The 12,172-nt window shown below is 40.3% G+C and overlaps 1 protein-coding gene across 1 annotated transcript in view; it reads left to right on the top strand.

Moving 5' to 3' along the window:
* The window catches only part of ZSWIM5 (zinc finger SWIM-type containing 5), a 194,543-nt gene that overhangs the window by 157,947 nt on the left and 24,424 nt on the right, over positions 1–12,172 (top strand). The window contains exons 5-8 of the mRNA XM_041738512.1: positions 2–181; positions 7,318–7,494; positions 10,983–11,129; positions 11,643–11,780. Of these exons, the coding sequence (XP_041594446.1) occupies positions 2–181; positions 7,318–7,494; positions 10,983–11,129; positions 11,643–11,780 (642 nt within the window). The remainder of the gene's footprint in view (position 1; positions 182–7,317; positions 7,495–10,982; positions 11,130–11,642; positions 11,781–12,172) is intronic.

Here is a 12,172-nt window from a genome sequence, read left to right as displayed (position 1 = left end):
GGGGCCTTATGGGTGTGCATCATTTTAAATCCACATTGCAAACTGGAAGAGAAGTCCTGTTGGCTACAGCAGCTGCAGAAGTGGAGTGACCTGGATGTCTGTCCCCTGGAGGATGGGAACTATGGGCATGAGCTACCCAACATCACCAATGCGCTTCCCCAAAACGCCAGTCACAGCCCAGGTGAGCTATATATCCTTCTAGGTTCTTTGTGCCTGGAACACCAAAAGTAGGAGGGTAAAACTCTAGAACAAAGGTGGCCAGACAGTTGGCTATCACTACTGTCGTCCTAAATAAGAAAAGCCTGTCCTTTTGTTTTTCTTGAAATTCCACGCTTTAAATAAGGGTAAGCTTTTTACCTTTGACGTTTGGGGATGCTGTGTCTTTTCCCATATCTAGAGTGACCTTTCAGTGCCCACAATAAATTCCTGCATTAATCCTCTTTACCTTTCAGTTCCTCATGACCAATGGGACTCAGTTGGGGTTGGTTTTAGCTTAGAAGGCCTACCTCAAGGGAAGGATGGAAGGCCTGCGAAAAACAGCATGCATGAGTGCATTCATTCATTCATTCATTTTTTTAAATGCCCTGACAATTGCTTTTCTTACTTTCTCTATTTTCCTCAAATTTTTATTTTTTTGAATTTTTAAAATTTTTTTAAAAGATTTTTATTTATTTATTCATGAGAGACACAGAGAGAGAGAGGCAGAGACATGGGCAGAGGGAGAAGCAGGCTGCATGCAGGGAGCCCGATGTAGGACTTGATCCCAGGACTCCAGGATCACACCCTGGGCCAAAGGCAAGCACTAAACCGCTGAGCCACCCAGGGATCCCCTCACATTTTTAATAAAGCAAATAGCTAGGATGGACTATCCTCCCAAATTACTGCTAATACTCTTGTCCCATTTTAAGACAAATCCAGTACAGTGATACTGTACCCTCTGCCTTTTGAGCCCCTGGCCTACAGATATCTCTGAGCATCAGCATGCTGTCTGCTATTGGCAACTAATTGCTCCTTAGCCCATTGGGAAACTTTATTGGTAGGAGATTTTTTTTCAGACACTGATTTCACATGTCCCTTCTATTTTAAGAGATAAATCTAGTATTTTTAATCTCAAGGAGAAAGTAATTTAAATTATTGTTCTGGCCAGGACTGCATCTACTGTACCATAACTGATTGTCAGTATATTTAAGGCAACTAAGGTAAACAAGTTTGAAAAGGCTACAGTTTTGCCACTTCTTTATGCTGCGTTTTACTGGCACTCATGTAACCTCCACAACACACCATCCCTTTAGTATTGGTTTTGGATTGGCATAGAGTCAAATGCATATAGAGATATGCCTCCAGTCTGGCAATTTCTTCCTGATCATACTGGTTGCTTACTGTTACTGGTTCTCATTTGAGGATGTTGCTTCTTCTGCAGTCTTCTCAAATTGTGGCTGATTTAGCTCTCGAGTCTCTATACCTAATGGAGCAATAGGTATCTCACTTATTCTTCATTGCCATTCTCATATCATTGTCCTTATCTCCTTCTTAAAATACCCCCCCCCCCCAGCTTTAAAGTTTATGCTGTCAAAATGTAGTGTCTGCTACCCTTCTGGTTTTGGTCATTTGTAGACCTGGGTCAGTCCCCCTCATTTCTTTTTTTTTTTTTTTTTAAGATTTTATTCATTTATTCATGAAAAATACAGAGAGAGAGAGGGAGAGGCAGAGAGAGACACAGGCAGAAGGCAGGCTCCATGCAAGGAGCCTGACATGGGACTTGATCCTGGGACTCTAGGATCACACCCTGGGCCAAAGGCAGGAGCCAAACCACTGAGCCACCCAGGGATCGCAGTCCCCTTCATTTCTTGAAGATTTTTGGCTATTGGCTCAGTAACACTGCTGTCACTACTTCTATTATAATTGTTGGCAATTTCAATAGCCACACAGATGATCCTTCCAATATTCTAGCCTCAGTTCTTTGACCTCCTCTCTTTTAATATGTCTTACCTTCCACCATAATTGAGCCACATAATCCCAAGATCACACCCTAAACCTTGTCATTGCCAATAACTGCCTTCTTCATAATCTCAATTTCAGGCAGCTCTAAATACCATCATCAGTTTTGCTAGCTTATTTTCTTTAATATCCCAATTCCAATAATTCTTTGACCCATTGAGACTTTTGATCCTACCACTTTTTCATTCTCCTGGTAGCCTCATTTTCTTCCTTATCTTGGTTAGATTCCTTGGTGAATAATTATAATCATTCCCTCACATACACACTCAACCTCCTCTTTCCCTTCATTTCACGCAGATAGTAACCTTAGGGGATGCCTGGGTGGCTCATCGGTTGAGCATCTGCCTTCAGCTCACGGGGTGATCCCAGGGTCTCAGGATCGAGTCCCACATCGGGCTCCTTGCCTGGAGACTGCTTCTCCCTGTGTCCCTGCCTGTGTCTCTGCCTCTCTCTCTCTCTCTGCCTCTCATGAATAAATAAATAAAATCTTAAAAAACAAAAAACAAAAACCACTAACCTTAGTAGCTCAGTCTCACTAACTCCTCAGTACTCACACCCACACAGCTGAACATAGTGAAGAGAAACAAAACCATGTGGTAACTAGTCTTACTTCAAGTTTATGACCACTGATTTCAAATGGGTCCATAGTATTATCCATACATCCACCCCATTTCCCTAATCTATGCCTCCTTTTACTCTTTTAAATTACTGTTTCATACGTCTTTCCTTGAAAACTTTATTTCTTCTCCTTCCTCACTTTCCGCTGATGGCCTTGCTTTCTGTTGACTGAGATATAGAAGCAATCACAAGAGAATTTCCATGACTCTCTCAATATATCTGCCTCTGTCTGTGCCTCTTCCTTTTCCCCAGTTTTTATTTGTGCTTCTAAGCCCTAGCCCTCTACCTATTCTCAAGATCCTAGTCCTTCTCTTTTATCCAGGATTCTATCTCTTTTATCACTCCAGAAATTATCTTCCCCCTCTCCTGCTTCACAGATTTTTGTGGAGTATTCCTGTGAGTATACAAGTACATTGCTTTCTCTCTCATCACAAAACAAAACACACTCATGTTGTTCCCATATGCCTGTTTAGCTACCACCCTGTTTCTCTAAGGTAGTAGAAATAAGTGGTAGAATTAAGAAAAGTAATTTTTTTTTTTAAAGAACCATGAACTTTATTTATTTATTTTTTTTTACTTTATTTATGATAGTCACACAGAGAGAGAGAGAGAGAGAGAGGCAAAGACACAGGCAGAGGGAGAAGCAGGCTCCATGCACCGGGAGCCCGATGTGGGATTCGATCCCGTGTCTCCAGGATCGCGCCCTGGGCCAAAGGCAGGCGCCAAACCGCTGCGCCACGCAGGGATCCCAAGAAAAGTAATTTAAAAAATAGTATATATTTATTATCTCTGCTTCTGCTCGTATTCTCCCTTAAACTCACTCTAGTCAGCTTTCATCTTCCACTACTGAAACTGCTCTTGTATGGGTTACTCATGCTAAACATGGCCAAATCTGGTGGCTAATTCTCAATAATAATCTTACCTAACCTACTAGCAATATTTGTTACAATTGTTTACTTTCTCCTTGAAACCTTTTTTAATCTTATTTCCAAGACACTACTCTCTTAGTTCTGCTCTTCATTGGTTCCTCCTTCTCAGCCTCCTTTACTGTCTCCTCCCCACTTCCTAATCTAAAATGTTAGAGTGCCTAAGGCTCCATCATCAAACCACTTCCCTCTATATATACACTACTTTGGTGATTGCATTGTTTTGATAATCATCTGTATACTAACTACTCCCTAATTTATATCACCTTGACCTTTTCCTCCCAACTCCAGACTTGTATGCTCAACTACCTTTTCAGTATCTCCACTTAGATATTAATAGGCACTTCAGTAGGATATCTTACCTGCCAAGCCCTACCCAAACCTGCTCCTCCTATAGCCTTCCCTATCTCCATGTATGACAGTTTTGCCTTAAACACCATGGAGTAGTCATTCTTGATTCTGTTTTCTCTCCCTCGAGATCTAATCCGTAAGTAAATCCTATTGGCTTTACCTTCAGAATATGGCCAGAATCCATCGTATTTTTTCCTAATTTTTATTTAAATTCTGTTTAGTTAATATTCAGTGCAATATCTGGTTTCAGGAGTAGAAATCAGTGATTTATCACTTACATACAGCACCCAGTGCTCATCTCAACAAAAGCCTTCCTTAATACTCATCACCCTTCTAGCCCATCTCCCACCCACCCCCCTCAATTACTCCTCGGTTTGTTCTCTGTCTTTAAGTCTTCATGGTTTGTTTCCCTCTCTCTTTTTACTTTTTTCCCCCTCCCATATGTTCATGTTTTGTTTCTTAAATTACACATATGAATGAAATTTATCTTTCTCTGACTTTTTTCACTTAGTATAATACACTGTAGCTCCATCTACATCATTGCAAATGGTAAGGTCTCATTCTTTTTGATGGCTGAGTAATATTCCATTACACACACACACACACACACACACACATACCACATCTTTATTTGTTCAACAGTTAATGGACATTTGGGCTCTCTCCATAGTTTGGCTATTGTTGATAGTACTGCTGTATATAAACATCAGGCAGGGTGCATGTACCCCTTCCTATCTGTATTTTTATATCCTTTGGGTAAATATCTAGTAGTATAGTTGCTGTATCTCTATTTTTAACTTTTTGAGGAACCTCCAAACTGTTCTACAGAGTGGCTGCACCAGTTTATATTCCCACCAACAGCACAAGAGGGTTCCCCTTTCTCTGCATCCTCACCAACACCTATTATTTCTTGTGTTATTACTTTTAGCCATTCACAAGTACGAGATGGTATCTCACTGTGGTCTTGGTTTGTATTTCCCTGATGATGAGATACATTTTTTTCATGTATCTATTAGCCATCTGGATGTCTTCTTTGGAAAGGCATCTATTCGTGTCTTCTGTCCATCAGAATCCATATATTCTTTAAAAAAAAAGATTTTATTTATTTATTCATAGGAAACACAGAGAGAGAGAGGCAGAGACACAGGCAGAGGGAGAAGCAGGTTCCATGCAGGGACCCCAAGGCGGGACTCAATCCCGGGACTCCAGGATCACACCCTGGGCTGAAGGCAGGCACTAAACTACTAAGCCACCCAGGGATCCCCTGGAATCCATATATTCTTATTACCTCTGCTGCTTATTAACTAGCCAAGTTGCCATCATCTTTCATAAATTATTGCAGTGACCTAATTGCTCTTCCTGCTTCTGCCTTTCCACCTCATGGTCTTTTCTCAGTACTGTTGCCAGTTATCCTCTTAAGAAGCAGGTCGCATCATACACCTTCAACAGCTCAGTGGCTTCTTATCTTTCACTCATGGCCTGGAAGGCCCTCGATGATCTAGCTTCCTAGTATCCCTCTGACCTCATCTCCTATGATTTTCCTGCTTGCTCATTCCATTCTAAGCACACTGGCCTCCTCACTACCCTCAAACACTCCAAAGATGTACCCACGTCAGGATTTTAGCATTTGCTGTTCCTTTTGCCTGGAATGCTCTTCCCTTAACATCTCTAAGACTTTAAGTCTGTTCAAATGTTGCCTTATTAGAGACCATTCTGAATAAGACAATAACCCCAACCCAAAACCAGCCCGCCTTTATTTCTTCCTAATTCTGCGTTAGTCTTTTCTGTAGAACTCATGATCATCTAATATATCTGGTACACTGTATACTTATTCAGCCATCTCTGCCCATTTAAATCTAAAGTTCCAAGAAGGCAGAGACTTTATATATCCTCAGCATCTATACAAGTACCTGCCATGTAGTAGGCTCTCATTATTTGCAGACTAGATGAATATTGGGAGCCTAGGGGCACCTGGGTGGCTTAGCGGTTGAGTCTTTGCCTTTGGCTCAGGTCATGATTCTGGGGTCTTGGGATTGTGTCCCACATCGGGCTCCCAGTGGGAAGCCTGCTTCTCCCTCTGCCTATGTCTTTGCCTCTCTCTATTCACGAATAGGTGAATGAAATGTTTAATACACACACACACACACACACACACGTACATACAGAGAGAGAGAGAGAGAGACTGAGAGAGAGGAAGAGAGAGTACCTAATCCCCACTGTGGGCTGAGCAGACCCAAGGTAGAGTCTCAGTTCAGCAAAAGAGGGGTTTAGACTGCAGCCAGTAGAAGGCGCATTGTGCTACTGAGGGACAGTATGAAGGAGAATAGCATGACAGTATCTACTGAAATAACAATATTATTTCAAGCTATTTCAGTAGGCCTTGTCATGCTATTCTAATTTAATCATCTAAACCCATACTTTATGGAATGTATCACATTCTGAAGAGATGACCATATTCTAAGGACTTTTGCTTAATGAATGAATATGTTCATTTCTTTCATCTTCATTCTGAATCCTCTAGCTTTCCCTCCCAGTTTTTTTGCATAGGCTCAGTGGATGTACACCTCATTTGGGCATCTCTGAAAACATCTGATAAGGTATCAAGGGTACTTTATCCCTTGATCCCAAAATAGTTCCAGTTGCCCTTAATCTGGCAGAGAGTCAGTTAAATAATCCTTTATGGGTTTTTAAATTTTTCCTTAAATGTAATTTCTATGAGTCCTTCTATCTCCACAGTTTATGATAAGGTATCTTTCATTTGGTCTTTCTGCATTCCACCCTTAAGAATTGAGCATTCTTTCTCTAAACTGTTTTGGTTTCCTTGCAGCCCTTTTCCTGAAGAGAAATGACATGGTAAGAGTCCATGTTAATTAGTCTTTTGTCAGCATCAATTTTGCATATTAGAGAACAGGACTGTAAGCTATAGCTATCAGCGTAATAAAGGGACCAGAATACACAGGGCTTCTGCTTTTTTTCAGCTTTTAATATCAATTACATGGAAGTCCTTAGTCTGATAAGGGTCATGCTGTAAATGAGACAGGTTATGGATTGGCCGGAGAAATTACCTAGCTGCTTCTCTCTTCCTCTGACTTCTGTAGAAGCAGTTTGTATCCTCATAATTGAGGAGCTGAGCACCACTGTCATTCTTCTCTTTTATGTGGCTCTCAGCCCTAGGAGAAATTGGTCTCCTGTAGAAGTAGAAAGGCAGCCATAGGTCTCTGTAGAAAGGTTCTTCTCACAGATGGCACAGACACATTAAGGGCTATCCAATAAAGAGGTAGCACAACAAACACCCAGACAGATGACAGAGTGTCTGCTCTCACTGACCACATACTATCCTTCCCATCCTCCTACTCTGAAGAAGACGTAAGAGTTAGTTTCAGATTACCTGTCATTGAACTGCTGCATTTCTTTCTTTTCCCAGACTCCTTATCCCGACCAAGACGAACAGTGTTCACTAGAGCCATCGAGGGCCGTGAATTACATTGGCAGGACAGCCACTTACAGCGAATAATAAGCAGTGATATATATACAGCTCCTGCCTGTCAGCAGGAAAGCGAGAGACTACTGTTTAATTCCCAAGGCCAGCCGCTGTGGCTTGGTAAGTGTACCTCTCAGAGCCCAGTCTTACCTCATGCCAGGCCAGAACTGCATAGATGCTGGCAACACAACTACAATTTGGACAGATCTTTTAGGACCTTAACTAGGGACTCAGAGTACTTATGTGAGGCCTCAGCCATTTGCATGTATACTTAGCTGAGGTATAATGGCCTCAAACAGAGAAATTTGTATTCTGTTTCCTGAGTTTTAGGAGGGGTAAGGAGTTAGTAATCTCAAAGAGTACTAATAAAACCATTAAACATCAGTTCATAGTCCCTTAGTCAGCAGTTGCTGAGCAACAGTATAATCTACTCTGAAATTAATATATTTTGCTTAAAAAGCACTAGTTTTGAAACTTAAATTACTCTGTGCTAGTAGCTTAGGGCATTAATGCATTTGTCACCAAGCTGTCATCTTTTCTTCCCTTCCACCTTTCCTTCCTTCCTTCATCATAAAGGAACAGAGCTGTACCATTGTAGGTTTAAACCTTCCCCTGGCTGGCTATTAGTCTCTTCTTGACTTTATCACAGGATTCCCATTCCAAAACAAACACTTTTAAAAAATACTCATTTTCTGAGTCTTACAACAGCGACATATACATTTTTATATCTTCTCCCAATTCCCTACCTCCATCCTTCACCCCATTTGTCTGTCTTTCTCAAGATCTTGCTGAATATGCATATGCCCTATCTCTCTCTTGATAGCCTTGGCCCCACTCACTGTGAGCCACTAGCTGAAGTCTCCTTTGGTCACCTTTTTTCTTCTCTGATATAACACATCTAAAACATAAATCTAACAAGCGTATGAAAATATACATCTCATCAGTAAACAAAACTGAAAATCAAAACAACACTGAATTATGATTTTTTTGATTGTCAGATGGTCAGAGATTTTTTTTTTTTTTCAAATTTATTTATGATAGTCACAGAGAGAGAGAGAGAGGCAGAGACACAGGCAGAGGGAGAAGCAGGCTCCATGCACCGGGAGCCCGACGTGGGATTCGATCCCGGGTCTCCAGGATCGCGCCCTGGGCCAAAGGCAGGCGCCAAACCGCTGCGCCACCCAGGGATCCCTGGTCAGAGATTTTTAAAGTAAAAATAATTAGTTCATGGTGTGGGAAAGGTTACATGGAGATACTTACCCTCATTTACTACTGGTAGAAATGTAAATGCCTATCTGAAGGATATTTCAATAATACTTATCAAAAGCTATTAAAATATATTCATACCCTTTGATCCAGGAATTCTACATCTAGGAATTTATCCTGAGCTATAGTTAAGAATATATGTAAAGCTAGGGGGTTTATTAGAGCATGGATGTAAATAATGTACAGATGAGAAAAATTAGACATAATCTAAATGTCTAACAATAGAGGATTAATTGAGTCAATGGATAATATACATATATTCAGAGGAATGATATATCGTCATTTTTAATGTTATAGAGGTATATTTAATGATACAGAAAAATTTTACAATATGTTACTCAATGGAAAAATCCAGTTACAAAACAATAATTATAATATCATCCCATGGGGGCTCCTGGGTGGGTCAGTTGGTTAAGTTGGACTCTTGATTTTTTGGCTCAGGTCATGATCTCAGGGTGGTGAGATCAAGCCTCAAGTTGGGCTTCATGCCCAGAGGGGAGTCTATTTCTCTCCCTCTCTCTCTGTCTCTCTCCCTCTCCTTCTGCCTACCCCTACCCTTGTTCATGTTTTCTCTCTCTCTCTCTCGAATAAATAAATCTTTAAAAAATAATCATACCATCCCATGTGTATACATATATATATAACATATATATATACACACACACACATATTATACATATATGTATATACACACATACATATGCATACATATACACAAAACTGGAAATAATGGTTACCTCTGATTTTTATTTTATATTTTACTTATCTGTATTTTCAAATTTTCTGCAATTATTTCTATGATGATTAATGTTATCTTTAAAATAAATCACACAATGGGGGCACCTACGTGGCTCAGTCAGTTAAGCATTCAACTCTTGATCTCAGTTCAGTTCTTGATCTCAGGGTCACAAGTTTGAGCCCTGCACTGGGCTCTGTGCTAGGCATGGAGCCTATTTAAATTTAAAATAAAAAAAAATCACAAAATGAACCAATAATCTCATTATAATCACTTGCCCATTTATAAGCCTTTGATGCTCCTCCATTATCCTTTTTTTTAAGATTTTTTTTTTATTTATTCATTCATGAGAGACAGAGGGAGGCAGAGACATAGAAAGAGGGAGAAGCAGGCTCCCCACAAGGAGCCCAACACGGGACTCGATCCCGGACCACAGGATCACGCCCTGAGCTGAAGGCAGACACTCAACTGCTGAGCCACCCAGGCATCCAGGTCCTCCATTATCCTAAGTTAAATCCAATCTCCTTATAATGGCATCCCAGACTCTACATTTCCAGGTTGTCTCTAGTCACATAACCTACTCTACACAGAACTATTTGCCATACCCAGAAGATGCTGTATAGAATATTTTTTATATTTTTATTTATATGCCTTTATTTATATGTTATCTTTGCTTATGTTCTTTTTTCTAGGAATGCCTTTCCCTGTTTGTCCACCTATTTAAAATCTTGCTAGGGCAAATTGAACAATAAAAATAAATTTATTATTAAAAAAATAAAAATTAAAAAAAAATAAAATAAATAAAATAAAATCTTGCTAGTTCTACAAAGTGTAGCTCAAATATTATTTTCTCTCTGTATATATTACTGTCATGTCATTCATTTTTAACTGTTTTATAATAATCTGTTTATATATTATTTTTGAGGTCTTTGAGGGAAGTAACCATCTTATTCACCTTTGTACTTCCTTTGCCTGGCAAACTAGCTGGCATATAATAGGTTCTCAGGAAATATAGGATTAATAAATGAATGAGGCCTTTCTCTTTAGGTAGTTAGTTGCTACCTCTACTGGGTTCCCATAGTACAAGTTCACAAAGAGGTACTACATTTTATTTTATTTTATTTTATTTTATTTTATTTTATTTTATTTTATTTTATTTTATTTTTTTAAGAGGTACTACATTTTATTGTCATAGTTGTGTCTTTCTTTCTATATCATACCATTCTATGAAGGCTACATGGTAGCTCTTTGAAGGTAGTGCCTGTGACTTATTCAACTCTATATTCTTTTTTTTTTAAGATTTTATTTATTTATTTGTGAGAGACACAAAGAGAGAGGCAGAAGGATAAGCAGGTTCCCTGCAATGAACCTGATGCAGGACTTGATCCCAGGACCCCAGGATCACAACCTGAGCCAAAGGCAGATGCTCAACCACCAAGGCGTCCTTCAACTCTATATTCTTTAAAGATAAAACATAGGTCTTGGTTCACAGTAGATGTCAGTTGAATTTTAGGAACTGAGCCAAACACAAACTCCCTTTGTCAAGCATGAATTTTCCTGATTGGAAAATCCAACCCAACCAAAATATTTTCTCCTCATCTGCTAGAACACGTGCCTACAGCCTGTGCACGGGTTGATGCCCTGCGTTCCCATGGTTATCCAAAAGAGGCCCTCAGACTCACAGTGGCCATTATCAATACTCTGAGGTTGCAGCAGCAACGACAGCTGGAAATCTACAAGCATCAGAAGAAAGGTTAGTGATAAGGAGCCATCTTAACTCTTTAGACTGGGGCTGATGAGAATCTGATGGGAATCTTTAGGGGCTATATGGCATACTATTTAATTTTCATTAAGTTTCATGGAGTGGCAGGGGCTAGGGAATTTCAGGCTTTTCTACCTGCTGAGTGATAGAAAAGTGAGCCTAAGGGTTTTTTTTAATCTGCAAAATGGGAATAATAATGCTGGTCTGCCTCCCTCACAGGCAGCTGGAAGGCCCACTAAGTTCTTACATAAGAAAACTCTCTTTAAACTGTAAAACTATATTTACATATATGTGTTGCCAGCAAGAAGCCTAAATGCAGACCTCAAGACCTTATAGCTGGCTAATAAGCTTGTGACCAGTCCTATGAATCCAAGGCAAGACAATCCGGGAAGATTTTTAAGTTGCAAGGCCAATGCCTAAAAGAGACTAGTGAGGAGACCCAGGCAGGGACAGAGAGAAATGTGACTTTATCATTTTCTAAAATCTGGATCCGTTTATTTCCAGAACTGTTACAGAGAGGAACCACAACCATCACAAACCTGGAAGGCTGGGTGGGCCACCCCCTGGATCCCATTGGCTGCCTGTTTCTCACTTTGACTGAGGCCTGCCGTCTAAATGATGATGGCTATCTGGAAGTGTCAGGTACAGGGGTCAGCCTGAGGAGAACTAGAACTGGCCTTGGCCTAGTCTGGCCTCCCTTCCCTGCCAGACTCTGTTCTACATTTACTGAAGCCTTTTTCCTCTTATCCAACTTCACCTTAGAGGTTACCTTAGGCTTCATCTCTTTGCCACCCTGTGAACTGGCCCTGTCCTGTTCTCCCATTTTACCTTGCCAGCCTTCCTTTGCTCCTCTTACTTCCATACTATGAATGCCTGAAGAGTATGATCCAAAGGGAATAAGAGGAGCAACAGGGATTTCAGGAGGCAGAGGCCAAGTATCAGAGCAGTCTTGAAGTGGAAAAGAACTTCCAACAAGAAGAGTGTGTGTAACCCTTGCAATTGCATAAGACTCTCATGTGTCCTTTGAACTTTCT

The sequence above is a fragment of the Vulpes lagopus genome, chromosome 23, assembly GCF_018345385.1.
Source record: "Vulpes lagopus strain Blue_001 chromosome 23, ASM1834538v1, whole genome shotgun sequence".
NCBI lineage: Eukaryota > Metazoa > Chordata > Mammalia > Carnivora > Canidae > Vulpes > Vulpes lagopus.
Note: the sequence above shows the minus strand (reverse complement) of the source record. Positions and strands in the feature narration are given on the sequence as shown.